This window comes from Protomyctophum parallelum (genome assembly GCF_964188405.1).
Source record: "Protomyctophum parallelum genome assembly, chromosome: 19".
NCBI classification, from domain to species: Eukaryota; Metazoa; Chordata; class Actinopteri; order Myctophiformes; family Myctophidae; genus Protomyctophum; species Protomyctophum parallelum.
In genome coordinates, this window is record NC_139717.1 from 2,797,834 (window position 1) to 2,816,359 (window position 18,526).

General features: G+C 47.0%; 1 protein-coding gene across 1 annotated transcript; it reads left to right on the forward strand.

The window, feature by feature from the left end:
* Positions 1–1,413: 1,413 nt before the first annotated feature.
* Positions 1,414–17,771, forward strand: LOC310876411 (E3 ubiquitin-protein ligase RNF19B-like; the record flags this gene model as incomplete). The annotated part of the gene is made up of 6 exons (XM_083789943.1): positions 1,414–1,584; positions 5,255–5,426; positions 5,898–6,300; positions 12,995–13,203; positions 16,737–16,884; positions 17,756–17,771. 6 exons carry the CDS (start codon positions 1,414–1,416, stop codon positions 17,769–17,771), a joined length of 1,119 nt encoding a protein of 372 aa, XP_083646069.1.
* Between the last annotated feature and the right edge of the window lie 755 nt (positions 17,772–18,526).

Consider the following 18,526-nt stretch of genomic DNA (forward strand, 5'->3'; position numbering starts at 1 on the left):
AAACGGGAGAGAGATGGGGGGATGACATGCAGTAAAGGCCGTGTCGGGTCCGGGAGTCGAACCCGCGGCACACTGCGACTGGATTACCAGTCCGGTGCCCAGACCGTTACGCTACGGCCTGGGCCTGGTGTGGAACATTTGCCATTTTCCCTCGACATACTGTACATAACCCATTCTGACCGGGCACCCATTTTGGTGTTAGCATCATGTTATGCTTTAGCTATTTAAAAATAGCAGATCTACAAGCTCATAGCGCGCCACCGAGTGGCGCGCTACGAGCTTGTAGCTCTGCTATTTTTTGAAAAATCGAAGAACGACTGACATTTTTTAAATCTGATCTCAGGTCAGAATGGGTTAATCAGACCAGTGTGTGTCCAGTGGAAACCTCGTATGAATCTGATCTCAGGTCAGAATGGGATAATTTCTCCATTCCCTGCGATCTTCGCCTTTTCTTTGCGTAGCAGTTCCCAGCCAACCAAGGTTTGCACAGTATAATTCAATACACAATGTCTCCGCTGAACCGTGCAAAGGAATTATTTGCACTGCACATTTTTAACCCATTTTGGGCGGGAAGTGGGAACCCCTTTTGGTGTTCTAAGCATTGTCATACTTTAGCTATTGAAAAATAGTAGATTTGTAGTTGCTGCTATTTTTGAAAAATCGTGAAAATGTGGCACAGATCTTTGAATATACTGTATATTCCTTCAGAGCGAACATTGCAACTCAAATCTTTGCTTCTGGGGAGAGGGGGGTCCCTGGAACAACATATTTTCAGATGGGGGTCGGCACCCAATTACATATATTGTTGGGGGTCCTTGACATGAAAAAGACATAGAAAAACTCAGGTCAAAATGGGTTAATATTGTACTCTCTCTTTGCAGTGATAAGGGACTGCCTGCGCCCACACAGAGAGAGAGGGGGACTTAAAAGGATGAAGAAGGCCATCTTTTTGAACTAGCTCAGAACGAGCGTGGCGTGGACATCGACATCGACGACGACGAGGAGGAGAAGGAGAAGAGGAGGAGGAGGAAAAAGAAAACCAACTCCCACCACGATGGCCTTTAGGGAAGAGATCCGGTTTGGAGATGTTCTCCTTCTTCTCCTCCATCATCATCAGGGATTACCTCATCCTCGGCCCTCTCCTTTACCGTCTGTCTCACTCTAGCTAGTCTCGTCCGCCAGAGCCGCTAGAGAAGCCGAGCTGTGTGCGGCTGTGTGTCCGCGCACGCTTAAACACACACACACACACGCGCGTGCGTGCACGTACTCGCACACACACACCAAAACTACTCGTCATAGACACACACACACACACGCATAACACTCACACAGTTGCAATCATCCCGCCCATGGTCGTTGTCGACCAGCCCAGCTCAGCTCCCTCTCTGACCGGTCCAGAGCCCGCTCCAGACCATGCGGAGGCCCAAGCACCAGGCGGGGCCCCTGAGCTTCCTGAACTTCTTCAGCAGGAAGCCCAAGGCGGAGGCCAGCAGGCCCCCCGAGGCCCGGCCCCATGGCCCCACGGACGCCTGGCCCAAGGACCAGGTGGCCCTCACCCTGACGCCCAGCGAGCACCCGGAGCAGGTGAGACAGAGACAGAGAGAGAGAGAGAGAGAGAGAGAGAGAGAGAGAGAGAGAGAGAGAGCCTTGTTGTGTTTAGGGAACATAACGTTGACCTTGCAACTCCGTATTTTAACTTTGTTTATTACACAGCTTGGTCGAATGCTTGATTCTGATTGGACAATCAGTGAATTTCAGCAGTGTGTTATTTCTGGATAATGACCCGGACGGCTCAATAACGGACTGTCTAATCTGTCTAATCAAAAGGCTCAGAGCACCTGCTCATATTATTGACTTTGTGCCAACAAAACGCACCATGTAATTTACGACTAAACGTTGCCCTCGAGAATGTTTTTTGAAAACGTTTTGAAAGCGAGAAATAGACAATGCAGTAAACCGGCGAAAATGTAATCTATTTGATCAACGCTTCCTTGTTTTCTGAGCATGTCCGCCCAGCGCAACACACAGGATATACTTCATTTATTGTTACTACTAGTCTATAGTATACATGCCGGCGTATATTATCCCTTGCATGCTTTTAACCCATTCTGACCTGAGATCAGATTCATACGAGGTTTTCCACTGGACACACACTGGTCTGATGAACCCATTCTGACCTGAGATCAGATTCTAAAAATGTCAGTCGTTCCTTCGATTATTCAAAAATAGCAGACCTACAAGCTCGTATCGCGCCACTCGGTGGCGCGATATGAGCTTGTAGATCTGCTATTTTTAAATAGCTAAAGCATAACATGATGCTGACACCAAAATGGGTGCCCGGTCAGAATGGGTTAAAACGAATCTCTGCCCTTCGTCGAAGTGTCACACAAACATAGCTCAAATAGACGATCTACGAGGCTTTTTGAGTTTGTAAATTGTTTGAGTTTACACTGTGTGTTCTGTTGGATATGGCACAAAATCAAGCAGCGCAGGTCGATATGAGCAGGTGCTCTGAGCCTTTGATTAGACAGATTAGACAGTCCCGTTATTGAGCCGTCCGGGACATTATCCAGAAATAACACACTGCTGAAATTCACTGATTGTCCAATCAGAATCAAGCATTCGACCAAGCTGTGTAATAAACAAAGTAAAACATACGGAGTTGCAAGGTTTCCTGAAACAGTTTTGGACATATGAAGTTTAGAATCTTGTGCAGGTCTTTCTAGATTTGTCTGAGTGAGTCAATCAGTGAGTGAGGCAGTGAGAACCTAAAAACGATGTGTTACTTGCTAATTATTATATAATTACTGTTTACAACAAATATTGTCTATCATCCTCAGCTGTGGCTTCTGTTATCTCTGGTCAAAGAAATAGACATTACATTCAGTCTTCAGTCTTCAGTATATGGCAAAACATGTCTCACAATCACACTTTTAGCACATGAATTAACAAAAACAAAGCAGATTAGTCCTGGTACTTAATTTTGGGAAAGTAAATCATGCATTGTAAATAAACAGGCAATTTAAATTAATAATGTATACATAATGGGCAATATCTTGTGCCATCTCTAAGCATATTTGCCATTTAATACTATTTTAAAAAACTAGAGCTGGGACTCGATTAAAAAAAATAATCTAATTAATCAGAGGCTTTGCGATTAATTAATCTAGATTAATCGCATATCAATATTCAACCCGAGAACAGCGAGAAACCTTTTTTTTTATGTTTTTTGGTATCCCAGTGAATCAACGAATAGTGACTACAGGATACCACTCATTTTCAACATTTTACTGTCATTAATATACCTGTTGTGGAAATAATAATAAAAAGTCACCCCATTCTGTGTTGCCTAGAACTGGAGGTCTGAAAAAAAATTAGTAACAGTAACAAGTACATCTCAGTGACATCACAAAGCTGTACTTACTTCATATTGTTACTGTTTTTTGTCAGACCTCCAGTTCTAGGCAACACAAAATGGGGTGACTTTTTATTATTTCCAGTTTTCAGTACTATAGAAAAGCGCCCAGTGAGAAACGTTCCGCGGTGAAAAAAAAGGTGCGATTAATGTATCTGTAGTTAATCGCGATAAATTTTTCTGTAGTTAATTAATCTAAATTAATCGCAATTAGTCCCGGCCCTATAAAAAACATTAAAAAAATAGTTCATATAGCCGATCTACAAGCTCACAGCGTGTCGAGGTAGATAGGCTAGTTGAACTATTATAAAATGTTTTTCAAGATGGTAAAATATGGCAGATAAGTTTAGGCATAAAGGGAAAGGTTTGCACCCAAGATTTGGGCCAAATGTCTTGATTTGTGCCTATTTATTATCAGAGCATTGTATCTGTGCTTAACCTTGCTTCAAAAACAAATATCTGATTGTGAGTACATGCACCTGGGGAGACATGGTAGAATGTAGATCATTAACTGATGCTTGCTCCCGTCTTCCCGTCAAACCCCATATCTACATAAACATAAAACCATTAGAGTGTTTGTTTAACCCATTCTGCGCGGGAACCCCCTTTTGGTGTTTTAAAAAATAGCAGATCTACAAGCTCATAGCGCGGCACCGACCGAGTGCTATTTTTGAAAAATTGTGAAAATATGGCCCAAATGTCTGAATATATTCTTTCGGACTAGCAAACATTTTTAACTCACATCTTTGCTTCTGGGGGGGGGTCCCATTTTCAGATGTGGGGGTCAGCGGCCAAATACATATTGGGGGTCCTTGACATGAAAGTGTTTGAGAACGACATTTGTAGAATCGTTCTTTATAGGTCTAAATGTGTTAATTACCAAGTAATTTAAATCCCTTCTGTTGCCAAGGAACCAAATAACCCAAATGAGTCTCCAATCCCCTCACAGCACACCCCCGTAGGCTCACACAGGTACACATATTCCCTGTGCTAACCACGAATCCTAACTTTAAAACAATTCTGACCTGAGATCAGATTCATACGAGGTTTCCACTGGACAACACACTGGTTCTGATGAACCCACTTCACTTCACTTGCACTTTCTTTTACTGTTTTTTGTCTTTTCTTGCACTATAGATGTTTGTTTATGTCCTGTGTATGTAAGACGGAGAGTGCTCTGAGCAAAATAAATTTCATTGTATGTATACTCTGTATCTATACAAATGACAAATAAACCTGAACCTGAACCTGAACCATTCTGACCTGAGATCAGATTCTAAAAAAACGTCAGTCGTTCTTCGATTTTTTCAAAAATAGCAGACCTACAAGCTCGTAGCGCGCCACTTGGTGGCACGATATGAGCTTGTAGATCTGCTATTTTTCAATAGCTAAAGCATAACATGATGCTGACACCAAAATGGGTTCCCGTTCAGAATGGGTTAAAACAATGCCTTCTTTGTGGCCTCACAAGTGTTACAACTATCGATTACTTTCGTAGCGATTATTCTCTCATTCTTTTCAAATAATCTATTAATTTAGTTGATTTCTTTATATATTTTTTGTATTTTGTAATATATCAGCAAATTAATAATGAATGAATTAAAATTAAGTTTTCATAAATCACTCTCAGACTAAATTGATTAGTCTGATTATCTCCTTAAGCCCTATTATATTTTGTCCCTTGAAAATATCATGCAAAATAGCATCAATTATTAAATAGACGATCTACAAGTTCACAGCATGTTGTGACGTTTTGCCATTTTCTGAAAATAAAATGAGTCATTTTTATTAAAAGTGATTATTCTTTTAACCGATGCACTCCCCAATGTATTCCAAAAGGACCAGAACATCACCACCACAGAGGAGGCTGGGGGAGGATCAGGAGTCTCTGGAACAGAAAGAGAAGGAGGAGGAGGAGGAGGAAGAGGAGGATGCCTCACCGCCACAGCGGCTGATCCGCCAGGCGAGGAGGAAGGCGGCGGCGGGACCACCACCACGGCGGAGTGCGGCGGTCAGTGTTGTTTTTGGCAGCAAGATTTTCTATTTTAGTTTTATAGTCTTTGTCTTTTGAATAGTTTTCATTTAGTTTTAGTCACATTTTAGTCAACTGGAATGTTTTATTGTTAGTCTAGTTTTAGTCGACTAAATGTCATGAGATTTTAGTCGACTAAATATACAGGTGATTTAGTCGACTGAAATGTATTTTGGCCTTGATGCCGTCGTAATGACTGTTTTTACACTTGCTGAAAATAGCCGATCTACAAGCTCACAATGCAACCAAGTGTAAAATGACTTATACTGGATCTCTTGTCCACTAGTCCCTTCCTAACATTTTAGTCTAGTTTTTATTTGTCGACGAAACTGTCAGTATATTTAGTCTCAGTTTTAGTCGTCATAGATTCGTTTTCATTTAGTTTCAATTTAGTTTTCGTCAGTGGAAAAAGGTTTAGTCGACGAAACATTTTTCGTCTTTGTTTTTTAGTCGACCAAAACAACACTGGCGGCGGTTCCAGCGGTGTCCTGTCGGGGGCGCTGTCGTCCTCCAGCCAGGAGCAGCTCCTGGAGGAGGAGGAGGAGGAACAGCGCCACCTGGAGGAGGAGGAGTGTCCGCTGTGCCTGCTCCGCCAGCCGCGCGCCAGCTTCCCGCGGCTCACGTCCTGCGCCCACCGCACGTGCTCCGACTGCCTGCGGCGCTACCTCCGCATCGAGATCTCGGAGAGCCGCGTGGGCATCGCGTGCCCGCAGTGCCCCGAGGCGCTGGCGCCCGGGGACGTCCGCGCCATCCTGGACGACCGGGCGCTCCTGGAGCGCTTCGAGGAGTACCAGCTGCGGCGCTTCCTGGCGGCGGACCCGGACACGCGCTGGTGCCCCGCGCCCGACTGCAGGTGAGGAGGGGTTCGGGAACCGCCACGAATTATTCCACCACCATCATCACAGGCAGCCAGTGTTGTTTTTGGCAGCAAATTTCTATTTTAGTTTTAGTCATATAGTCTCTTTTGAATAGTTTTCACTTAGTTTTAGTCACATTTTAGTCACCTGGAATGTTCTAGTGTTTAGTCTAGTTTTAGTCGACTAAATGTCATACGATTTTAGTCGACTAAATCTACAGTTGATTTAGTCGACTAAAATGTGTTTTGACAGGCCTTGATGTCGTTGTAATGACATATTTTACACTTTGGTTGCATGCTGAAAATAGCAGATCTACAATCTCACAACGCGTCACAGCGCGTTGTGAGATTGTAGATCTGCTATTTTCAGCATGCAACCCAGCATAAAACTGGATCTGTTGTCCACTAGTTCCTTACTAACATTTTAGTCTAGTTTTTATTTGTTGACGAAATTGTCAGTATATTTAGTCTTAGTTTTAGTCATCATAGATTTGTTTTTTTTTAGTTTTTATTTCTTTTTAGTCAGGCAGGCCCATTCTGAGAACCACTGATGTAGATCATCATCATCATCTTTATCTTCCTCATCATTATGTGCTTTTTCCATTAAGCCTTTGACGGGACATTATGCTTGGCAGGTATAAAGAAGTCCCGCGGACTTCTTCATACCTGCCAGTCTGTGGGGGTCCGTGGGTACAGCCGGGGGTCTGCGGTAGTCTGTGGGGGTCCGTGGGTACAGCCGGGGGTCTGCGGTAGTCTGTGGGGGTCCGTGGGTACAGCCGGGGGTCTGCGGTAGTCTGTGGGGGTCTGTGGGTACAGCCGGGGGTCTGCGGTAGTCTGTGGGGGTCCGTGGGTACAGCCGGGGGTCTGTGGGTACAGCCGGGGGTCTGTGGGTACAGCCGGGGGTCTGTGGTAGTCTGTGGGGGTCCGTGGGTACAGCCGGGGGTCTCTGCGGTAGTCTGTGGGTGTCCGTGGGTACAGCGGGGGTCTCTGTGGTAGTCTGTGGGGGTCCGTGGGTACAGCCGGGGGTCTGTGGTAGTCTGTGGGGGTCCGTGGGTACAGCCGGGGGTCTGTGGTAGTCTGTGGGGGTCCGTGGGTACAGCCGGGGGTCTGTGGTAGTCTGTGGGGGTCCGTGGGTACAGCGGGGGTCCCCGCGGTAGCCTGCGTGGGGGTCCGTGGGTACAGCCGGGGGTCTGCGGTAGTCTGTGGGGGTCCGTGGGTACAGCCGGGGGTCTGCGGTAGTCTGTGGGGGTCCGTGGGTACAGCGGAGGTCTGCGGTAGTCTGTGGGGGTCCGTGGGTACAGCGGGGGTCTCTGCGGTAGTCTGTGGGGGTCCGTGGGTACAGCGGAGGTCTGCGGTAGTCTGTGGGGGTCCGTGGGTACAGCGGGGGTCTCTGCGGTAGTCTGTGGGGGTCCGTGGGTACAGCGGGGGTCTCTGCGGTAGTCTGTGGGGGTCCGTGGGTACAGCGGGGGTCTCTGCGGTAGTCTGTGGGGGTCCGTGGGTACAGCGGAGGTCTGCGGTAGTCTGTGGGGGTCCGTGGGTACAGCGGGGGTCTGCGGTAGTCTGTGGGGGTCCGTGGGTACAGCCGGGGGTCTGCGGTAGCCTGCTTGGGGGTCCGTGGGTACAGCCGGGGGTCTGTGGGGGTCCGTGGGTACAGCGGGGGGTCTGTGGGGGTCCGTGGGTACAGCCGGGGGTCTGTGGGGGTCCGTGGGTACAGCGGGGGGTCTGTGGGGGTCCGTGGGTACAGCCGGGGGTCTGTGGGGGTCCGTGGGTACAGCCGGGGGTCTGTGGGGGTCCGTGGGTACAGCCGGGGGGTCTGTGGGGGTCCGTGGGTACAGCCGGGGGTCTGTGGGGGTCCGTGGGTACAGCCGGGGGGTCCCCGCGGACTAGAATCCCTTGGTGAAATAACATTGGCATGCGAGGTGATAAAGAGTAGTGGGTTGTTGTTGCCACTTGCTGGCTGCAATGCTATCCCAATCCCATTGGCTGAGAGGTCGGCTAGAGGCAAACAGTGTCTGGTTGCCTAACTTGCGTGCTGCACGTGACCGTTCAGACGATGGGTTGTTGCCGGCCTAGAGACGAGGCAGCCAATCAGAACACTATAGGTCGTGACTGCGGCAACCAATGAGAAATTGGTCACGGAAGCCATCCTGAGAGGAAATAGACCAGCTCTGCTTCGCAGCTGGTATAATTGGATGGATGTGTTATATTGTGATTATATCACAGCTACAGTGTGGGTGTTAAATACCTATAGTCATGGCCTCAGGAGTATTATTGCTTTTATAACATGGCTGCCAGTGATATAGGCAACATAAACAGAAGTAAATGGAGAGTTTCTAGACTTTCAAAATGTCTGTCTTCATTCTGTTCATATCACTTTAGCAAGTCTGCCATTATGGCATGTTCTGCTGCCCGCTGTTTCTTGTCATCCCGACACAGGTGTGTGTGTGTGTGTGTGTGTGTGACTGTGTGTGTGACTGTGTGTGTGTGTGTGTGTGTGTGTGTGTGCGTGTGCGTGCGTGTGCGTGTGTGCATGCGTGTGCCTATGCCCAGTAGTCTGTCTGTCTAACTGTACTACTGTTTGTGTGTGTGTGCGTGTGCGTGTGCTGTGCGTGTGCGTGTGCGTGTGTGTGTGTGCGCGTGCGTGTGTGTACATGCCCAGTAGTCTGTCTGTCTAACTTTTGTGTGTGTGTGCGTGTGCGTGTGTGTGTGTGTGTGCGTGCGTGCGCAGTAGTCTGTATTGTACCTATTGTGCTGAATGCATTATGACAAAACTGTATGCCATTTACTGTATCTACGATGCAGTTTACTTTGTCTTTCATCTTTAATTTTTGATTTGAATGAACGATACGACATCTCTGGATTAGGGTGAACTGAACCCAAATGGCTGCGGGAGAAATTAGTATTTGAATTATTGTTGTTTGTTGTTGTTGTTTTTATTACATAAGCTGCTCATTCGCAACTATGATTTTGTGTATTGCCATGTTTCTACTAGCATACACACATTCCTAGCGGTCTTAGTGACAGAAGCTTACCGTAAGCTCTGAGCTCTCTCTGTGTGTGTGTGTGTGTGTGTGTGTGTGTGTGTGTGTGTGTGTGTGTGTGTGTGTGTGTGTGTGTGTGTGTGTGTGTGTGTGTGTGTGTGTGTGTGTGTGTGTGTGTGTGTGTGTGTGTGTGTGTGTGTGGTCTCATACTTGTGGTCGATTTTTAGCATTTTCCACTATGCACATTTAACTTTCCTGCTGCATGGATGATCCTGCTGTAGTGGTTCATGAATGATAGTCAATTAGATTTGTGTGGTCAGTTAAGTTGGTGAGCTTGGATTGACACAGTGTTTGCGTAGTCTAATATGAAGTGATTAATGGGCTTATTGTTCAATTTTGACATGCCCACTCCCCCCCCCCCCCCCCCCCTTCCTCCTCCTCTGGCCCCCCCTCCACCACACCCCCCCCCCCCCCCCTCCCATGCACATGCGTGGTGGTGGGTGCACATGCACACATGTCCAAACATGTTGTCTAGTATATATACAGTACATACTTTCAAGAATTCACCTGCTGACCGACTGGCTGTGAGCATTGAGCAATGTTTTTTATGGGGGGTTATATGTGACCATACTGTACCATTAACAACCTATATAATCCATATTTTCTAAATTTCATTATGCCTGGCCCTTAACCCATTCTGACCTGAGATCAGATTCACACGAGGTTTCCACTGGACACACACTGGTCTGATCGACCCATTCTGACCTGAGATCAGATTCACACGAGGTTTCCACCGGACACACAATGGTCTGATTAACCCATTCTGACCTGAGATCAGATTCTAAAAAAATGTCGGTCGTTCTTCGATTTTTCAAAAAATAGCAGACCTACAAGCTCGTATCGCGCCACTCGGTGGCGCGCTATGAGCTTGTAGATCTGCTATTTTTCAATAGCTAAAGCATAACATGATGCTATAACACCAAAATGGGCAGCATGTAAGTAGCATGATGTGATGTTTTCATGATTCTGAATCCATTGCAAGCTTTAGTTTTGCACAAAAAAAAACACTCCTTGGGCTAAAAAAAAAACGGCCGTAGACGTCATCACAAATGTGTCGAGGTCAGCACATTTGGGCACATTTTGGGCAAGTGGCTTATGGTCGAATTTAACCCAAGGAGTGGTTTTCGTGCAAAACGAATACTTTCACTGATTCAGAATCATGGAAAAGCCCTATAGTTTGACACGTCACATACAACTTAACCCATTCTGACCTGAGATCAGATTCATACGAGGTTTCCACTGGACACACACTGGTCTGATGAACCCATTCTGACCTGAGATCAGATTCTAAAAAATGTCCGTCGTTCTTCGTTTTTTCAAAAATAGCAGACCTACAAGCTCATAGCGCGCCACTCGGTGGCGCGCTATGAGCTTGTAGGTCTGCTATTTTTCAATAGCTAAAGCATAACATGATGCTGACGCCAAAATGGGTTCCCGTTCAGAATGGGTTAAACATAAGGCATAATTCAATGTTGAACTTTTTGCTTTATATTAATAATAATAATAATAATAATAATAAACTTTATTTATATAGCACCTTTCATACATAAATGTAGCTCAAAGTGCTTTACAGAGCAAAAAAGATAATAAAAACAAAAGCAAAACAAAACAGCATTAAAACAGGCATGCAGTTAAAACAATAGGACAATAAGGCAGTGTCAAATCAGGAGAAGGCAGTGGTACAAAGATAAGAACAGATAAACTAAGGCAACGACATTAAAAGAAACAAAAACAAGCAGTAATACAATACAGTGAGGACGTGAATAACAAAAAATAAAAGATCATTTAAAAGCAATGTTGTAGAAGTGGGTCTTGAGCTGAGCTTTAAAAATGTCTACAGAGGCTGCCTGACAAAGGTACAGTGGGAGCTTGTTTATTAGGTTGTTAAAGGTATGGTCACATAACATAACCCCCTATAAAACAAATGTCTCAATGCTAACAGCCGGTCAGCAGATGGATTCATGAATGTATGAAAAACGATATACCAAATTTCCCCCCCTTTGAACAAATAAAAGCCAGACTATTATGCTGCAAGATTACGGCATTGTGTTGCATTGTACAATTTGTACAATGTGTTTAAATAAGTTCAACAACATTAGGTTAATGGCTGTGCGCTCTTTCAGTACGTACCTTTAGTATTATAGGATGTTTTCTGCACTTTGCATATATATACAACAAAGGCAATGCAAGGTGCTTTACAATACATTATGCATGAAAAGGCATTCGAAGACATTTAAATGAAATGCATATAATTCAGGAAAATAATAATCAGATCCTCAGATGGTTCCATTTGCACCCTCAGAGGGTCCACGTGGGCTCTAGCCTGAGCTAACGTGTTAGGTTTCTGGTCTAGAGGGGCGGGTCGCGGCTCAGATTTGCTCACGCCCTGATTGGATCTCATCGATCTGTCCGTCACCCCCGGCCCCTCCTCTCCCCCCTAGTGCAGCGCTACGTCACATCATTTGGAGCGACGCCCACCCGGAAGGGTTGACTCCTCCCACTTTTAGACCAGAGCGGCCAATGCGTTCCTCCAGGCTTTACATTTTTGCACCAACAAAAATGAAAGCCTGGTACCGAGGCTACGTGGGCCCCAACCAAGGAACCCTGAGGGGACCGCATTTTGAGAACCACTGACAGAGTTCTGAAGCCTGAAACATCTTGAAACACAAGCAGACACCGAGAAGATAGCATGATGTCAGCCACTGGACTTATACAGTTAAAATATATTATTGGGCTATAATGTGTGGTTTGCATGTTATGAGCAGAGGATAAGTTGACCAATTACCATCACCTTCCACAGTCGTCATCATAATACAGTTCACTCTGAGACGAGTCACTGAAAGGTCATAGTGTGTTGAACCTGAACCTGAACAACAACAGGTCCATTTACAGCATGGGTTCTCAACCCGTGGGTCGCGACCCCTCTGGGGGTCGACCAAACTTATTTTAAAAAACAACCTTTCTTTTTTTGCAACTGAATGGCTGGAAAATGGAAATGACGAGTTTACATAAAGTACACATATACACCTTCCCTAATGATTATGTGGTTTCAGCATTTATTTATGGTGTAATAATGAATTGCATTTGTATGGCGCTTTTCTATGCACTACGTGCCTATACTCAAAGCGCTTACAATTCATTCATTCATTCATACATACAGTGTATTGTCTCTATTATTAATAAGGTTATTGTAGCAGTCATTTTATATTTGGGGGTCGGGAGGGGGCGAGGCGGGGCGGGGGTTTCCGGGGACACTGCCAAAGCATCTCAAAAGCGTTGAGAACCCCTGCATTTACAGTATCATGTCTTATTGAACCCACAGCTACGCGGTGATAGCCTACGGCTGTGCAGAATGCCCCAAGCTAAGGGTCCATTTACAGTATCATGTCTTATTGAACCCACAGCTACGCGGTGATAGCCTACGGCTGTGCAGAATGCCCCAAGCTAAGGGTCCATTTACAGTATCATGTCTTATTGAACCCACAGCTACGCTGTGATAGCCTACGGCTGTGCAGAATGCCCCAAGCTAAGGGTCCATTTACAGTATCATGTCTTATTGAACCCACAGCTACGCGGTGATAGCCTACGGCTGTGCAGAATGCCCCAAGCTAAGGGTCCATTTACAGTATCATGTCTTATTGGACCCACAGCTACGCGGTGATAGCCTACGGCTGTGCAGAATGCCCCAAGCTGAGCTGCGGCCGTGAGGGCTGCGCCACGGAGTTCTGCTACCACTGCCGCCAGCTGTGGCACCCGGACCAGACATGTGACCAGGCCCGGCGGCAGAGAGCACGCCACACGTCCGGCGGCGGCAACGACGCCTCCACGCTGTACGTCTTCAACGAGGAGCCTGGTGGAGGTACGGTACATACTGTATATGACCTGCCTGGGGGGGGGGACGTACTGCTCTTGAGAACCACTGTATTAACCCCATTTTGACCTGAGATCAGATTCTAAAAATGTCTTCTACATCCTGACAGTTTTCTGAAAAAGCTATGTTTCTGTGTCAGTCGTTCTTCGATTTTTTCAAAAATAGCAGACCTACAAGCTCGTAGCGCGCCACTCGGTGGCGCGATATGAGCTTGTAGATCTGCTATTTTTCAATAGCTAAAGCATGACATGATGCTTAAAACACCAAAAGGGGTTCCCGGCCCAAAATGGGTTAAATGGTAAATGGTGCATTTATATAGCGCCTTCATCCAAGGCGCTTTACATAGATTGTGCATTACATTCACCCATTCACACACACATTCATACACCTTTACATAGATTGTGCATTACATTCACCCATTCACACACACATTCACACACCTTTACATAGATTGTGCATTACATTCACCCATTCACACACACATTCATACACCTTTACATAGATTGTGCATTACATTCACCCATTCACACACACACTCACACACCTTTACATAGATTGTGCATTACATTCACCCATTCACACACACATTCACACACCTTTACATAGATTGTGCATTACATTCACCCATTCACACACACATTCATACACCTTTACATAGATTGTGCATTACATTCACCCATTCACACACACACTCACACACCTTTACATAGATTGTGCATTACATTCACCCATTCACACACACATTCATACAGTACAGTACACCGATGGTGGCGACACATGACATTTCTTGTCTCTCAAGCTGAAAACCTGTGTTACTTATAGTGAGCGAGTGGCACTCCCTCCCTCACTCTCTCTCTGTCTCTAGATGCAGAGGAGATCAAGGCGTGTCTGGCTGCGCTGTGGGGCCTACATCATAACTCTCTCTCTCTGCGCTGTGGGGCCTACATCATGACTCTCTGTCTGCGCTGTGGGGCCTACATCATGACTCTCTCTCTCTGCGCTGTGGGGCCTACATCACGACTCTCTCTCTCTCTGCGCTGTGGGGCCTACATCATAACTCTCTCTCTCTGCGCTGTGGGGCCTACATCACGACTCTCTCTCTCTGCGCTGTGGGGCCTACATCATGACTCTCTCTCTCTGCGCTGTGGGGCCTACATCACGACTCTCTCTCTCTGCGCTGTGGGGCCTACATCATGACTCTCTCTCTCTGCGCTGTGGGGCCTATATCATGACTCTCTCTCTGCGCTGTGGGGCCTACATCATGACTCTCTCTCTCTCTGCGCTGTGGGGCCTACATCATAACTCTCTCTGCGCTGTGGGGCCTACATCATGACTCTCTCTCTCTGCGCTGTGGGGCCTATATCATGACTCTCTCTCTCTGCGCTGTGGGGCCTACATCATGACTCTCTCTCTCTGCGCTGTGGGGCCTACATCATGACTCTCTCTCTGCGCTGTGGGGCCTACATCATAACTCTCTCTCTCTGCGCTGTGGGGCCTACATCATAACTCTCTCTCTCTCTGCGCTGTGGGGCCTACATCATAACTCTCTCTCTCTGCGCTGTGGGGCCTACATCATGACTCTCTCTCTCTCTGCGCTGTGGGGCCTACATCATGACTCTCTCTCTCTGCGCTGTGGGGCCTACATCATGACTCTCTCTCTCTCTGCGCTGTGGGGCCTACATCATGACTCTCTCTCTCTCTGCGCTGTGGGGCCTACATCATGACTCTCTCTATGCGCTGTGGGGCCTACATCATGACTCTCTCTCTCTGCGCTGTGGGGCCTACATCATGACTCTCTCTCTCTGCGCTGTGGGGCCTACATCATGACTCTCTCTCTCTCTGCGCTGTGGGGCCTACATCATAACTCTCTCTCTGCGCTGTGGGGCCTACATCATGACTCTCTCTCTCTGCGCTGTGGGGCCTACATCATAACTCTCTCTCTGCGCTGTGGGGCCTACATCATGACTCTCTCTCTGCGCTGTGGGGCCTACATCATGACTCTCTCTCTCTCTGCGCTGTGGGGCCTATATCATGACTCTCTCTCTCTGTGCTGTGGGGCCTACATCATGACTCTCTCTCTCTGCGCTGTGGGGCCTACATCATGACTCTCTGTCTGCGCTGTGGGGCCTACATCATAACTCTCTCTCTGCGCTGTGGGGCCTACATCATAACTCTCTCTCTGCGCTGTGGGGCCTACATCATGACTCTCTCTCTCTGCGCTGTGGGGCCTATATCATGACTCTCTCTCTCTGCGCTGTGGGGCCTACATCATGACTCTCTCTCTCTGCGCTGTGGGGCCTACATCATGACTCTCTGTCTGCGCTGTGGGGCCTACATCATAACTCTCTCTCTGCGCTGTGGGGCCTACATCATGACTCTCTCTCTCTGCGCTGTGGGGCCTACATCATGACTCTCTCTCTGCGCTGTGGGGCCTACATCATGACTCTCTCTCTCTGCGCTGTGGGGCCTATATCATGACTCTCTCTCTCTGCGCTGTGGGGCCTACATCATGACTCTCTCTCTGCGCTGTGGGGCCTACATCATGACTCTCTCTGTCTGCGATGTGGGGCCTACATCATAACTCTCTCTGCGCTGTGGGGCCTACATCATGACTCTCTCTCTGCGCTGTGGGGCCTACATCATGACTCTCTCTCTGCGCTGTGGGGCCTACATCATGACTCTCTCTCTCTGCGCTGTGGGGCATACATCATGACTCTCTCTCTCTCTGCGCTGTGGGGCCTACATCATGACTCTCTCTCTGCGCTGTGGGGCCTACATCATGACTCTCTCTCTCTGCGCTGTGGGGCCTACATCATGACTCTCTCTCTCTCTGCGCTGTGGGGCCTACATCATGACTCTCTCTCTGCGCTGTGGGGCCTACATCATGACTCTCTCTCTCTGCGCTGTGGGGCCTACATCATGACTCTCTCTCTCTCTGCGCTGTGGGGCCTACATCATGACTCTCTCTCTCTGCGCTGTGGGGCCTACATCATGACTCTCTCTCTCTGCGCTGTGGGGCCTACATCATGACTCTCTCTCTCTGCGCTGTGGGGCCTACATCATAACTCTCTCTCTGCGCTGTGGGGCCTACATCATAACTCTCTCTCTGCGCTGTGGGGCCTACATCATGACTCTCTCTCTCTCTGCGCTGTGGGACCTACATCATAACTCTCTCTCTGCGCTGTGGGACCTACATCATGACTCTCTCTCTGTGTTTTCCTGTCTCTAGATGCAGAGGAGATCAAGGCGTGTCCTCGCTGTGGGGCCTACATCATGACTCTCTCTGTCTGCGCTGTGGGGCCTACATCATGACTCTCTCTCTCTCTCTGCGCTGTGGGGCCTACATCATGACTCTCTCTCTCTCTCTGCGCTGTGGGGCCTACATCATGACTCTCTCTCTCTGCGCTGTGGGGCCTACATCATAACTCTCTCTCTGCGCTGTGGGGCCTACATCATAACTCTCTCTCTCTGCGCTGTGGGGCCTACATCATAACCCTCTCTCTGTGTTTTCCTGTCTCTAGATGCAGAGGAGATCAAGGCGTGTCCTCGCTGTGGGGCCTACATCATGAAGACCAACGACGGCAGCTGTAACCGAATGAACTGCACGGTCTGTGCCTGTCAGTTCTGCTGGCTGTGCATGCAGGAGATCACAGACGTGCACTACCTCAGGTACCTAAGACATTCTGACCTGAGATCAGATTCATACGAGGTTTCCACTGGACACACACTGGTCTGATTAACCCATTCTGACCTGAGATCAGATTCTAAAAATGTCAGTCGTTCTTCGATTTTTTTCAAAAATAGCAGACCTACAAGCTCGTATCGCGCCACTCGGTGGCGCGATATGAGCTTGTAGATCTGCTATTTTTTAATAGCTAAAGCATAACATGATGCCGACACCAAAATGGGTGCCCGGTCAAAATGGGTTAAGACATTCTGGGCGGGTGGAACGCCTGTTGTGTGTTTTTAACCCATTCTGATCTGAGATCAGATTCTAAAAAAAATGTCTTCTACATCCTGACGGTTTTCTGAAAAAGCTATATTTCTATGTCAGTCGTTCTTCGATTTAAAAAAAAATAGCAGACCTACAAGCTCGTAGATCTGCTATTTTTCAATAGCTAAAGCATAACGGAATGCTAATACCAAAAGGGGTTCCCGCCCCAAAATGGGTAGGTCTGCTATTTTTGAAAAAAGTAGAAAAATCTTTGAATATATATTCTTTCACAACGAACATTTACAACTCATATCTTTGCTTCTGGAAGGGGGGGTCCCGGGTCCCTGGAACAACATATTTTCAGATGGGAGTCCACGGCCAAATACAGATAATTCTGGGGGGGGGGGACACTGACATAGAAACATAGGTTTTTTTCAGAAAACTGACATGATATAGAAGACATTGTGTAGAATGGAGCTCAGTCCTAAACAGGTTAAGCCACTGTGGTGTTGTGTGCACTCACACAATGCACGCGCGCATGTACTGAACATGCACAAAGACCGTAAACCATGCCATTATCTCTAATTCCCAAATGTTTGTGTACAGTATGCCCCGAAACTAAAAGCTGTTATTTTTTATTCTCGACTAGAAATTACAGACCTTCAACGTATTGTTTTTAGGGATGTGAGCCTTGCAAATCCACTACAATAACACTCTACGGCGGGCGCGATGCGACATCAGCAAAACGCCTAACCCACACTTTACAGGAATGTGTTTTTTTCTACAAAAGAGATATACTGTTTGATGGCACTAACTCAAAACTAGCATTTTTTAAGGGTGTGGTTACTTTTCTTTGATTATTTTTACAGTCTGACATCAATTTTAAATGGTTTCATATTCAGCAAAAAAAAAGCCAGCAATAGCTGTGCCAGCCAGCCAGCCAGCCATGTTACAGCCGAGCCAGTCAGTTAGTCATGTCTATGTTGTTTTGAAACTGCTCTTGAAAAAGCACGCTATAGGCTCCAGGCCACCCATTGATTTTTCCAGTCTCTGGACAGGAGCCATTGGCTCACAATGCATCAATTAATCACCTCTATCGGCATTCATATTCCCATGCAACGGTACACGTAACCCGAGCTGGATAGCCTGATTAGAAGCTGATTAGCTACGTTTAAAAATGGAGCAGCTTAATTCTGCTGCTAGTGTGTGTGCAAAGATATGGAACCTTGTAGATATTTTTTTACCAAAGTTTCATTTTGCTGTACTGTAACGCCATTGGTTTCACGTTTTAACTAAGCTATGTATTTTACGCAATGTGTGTGAAAGTGTACAAGAAAGAGAACATTTGTCATTTGTCCGATTTTCCTCCTAATTTAC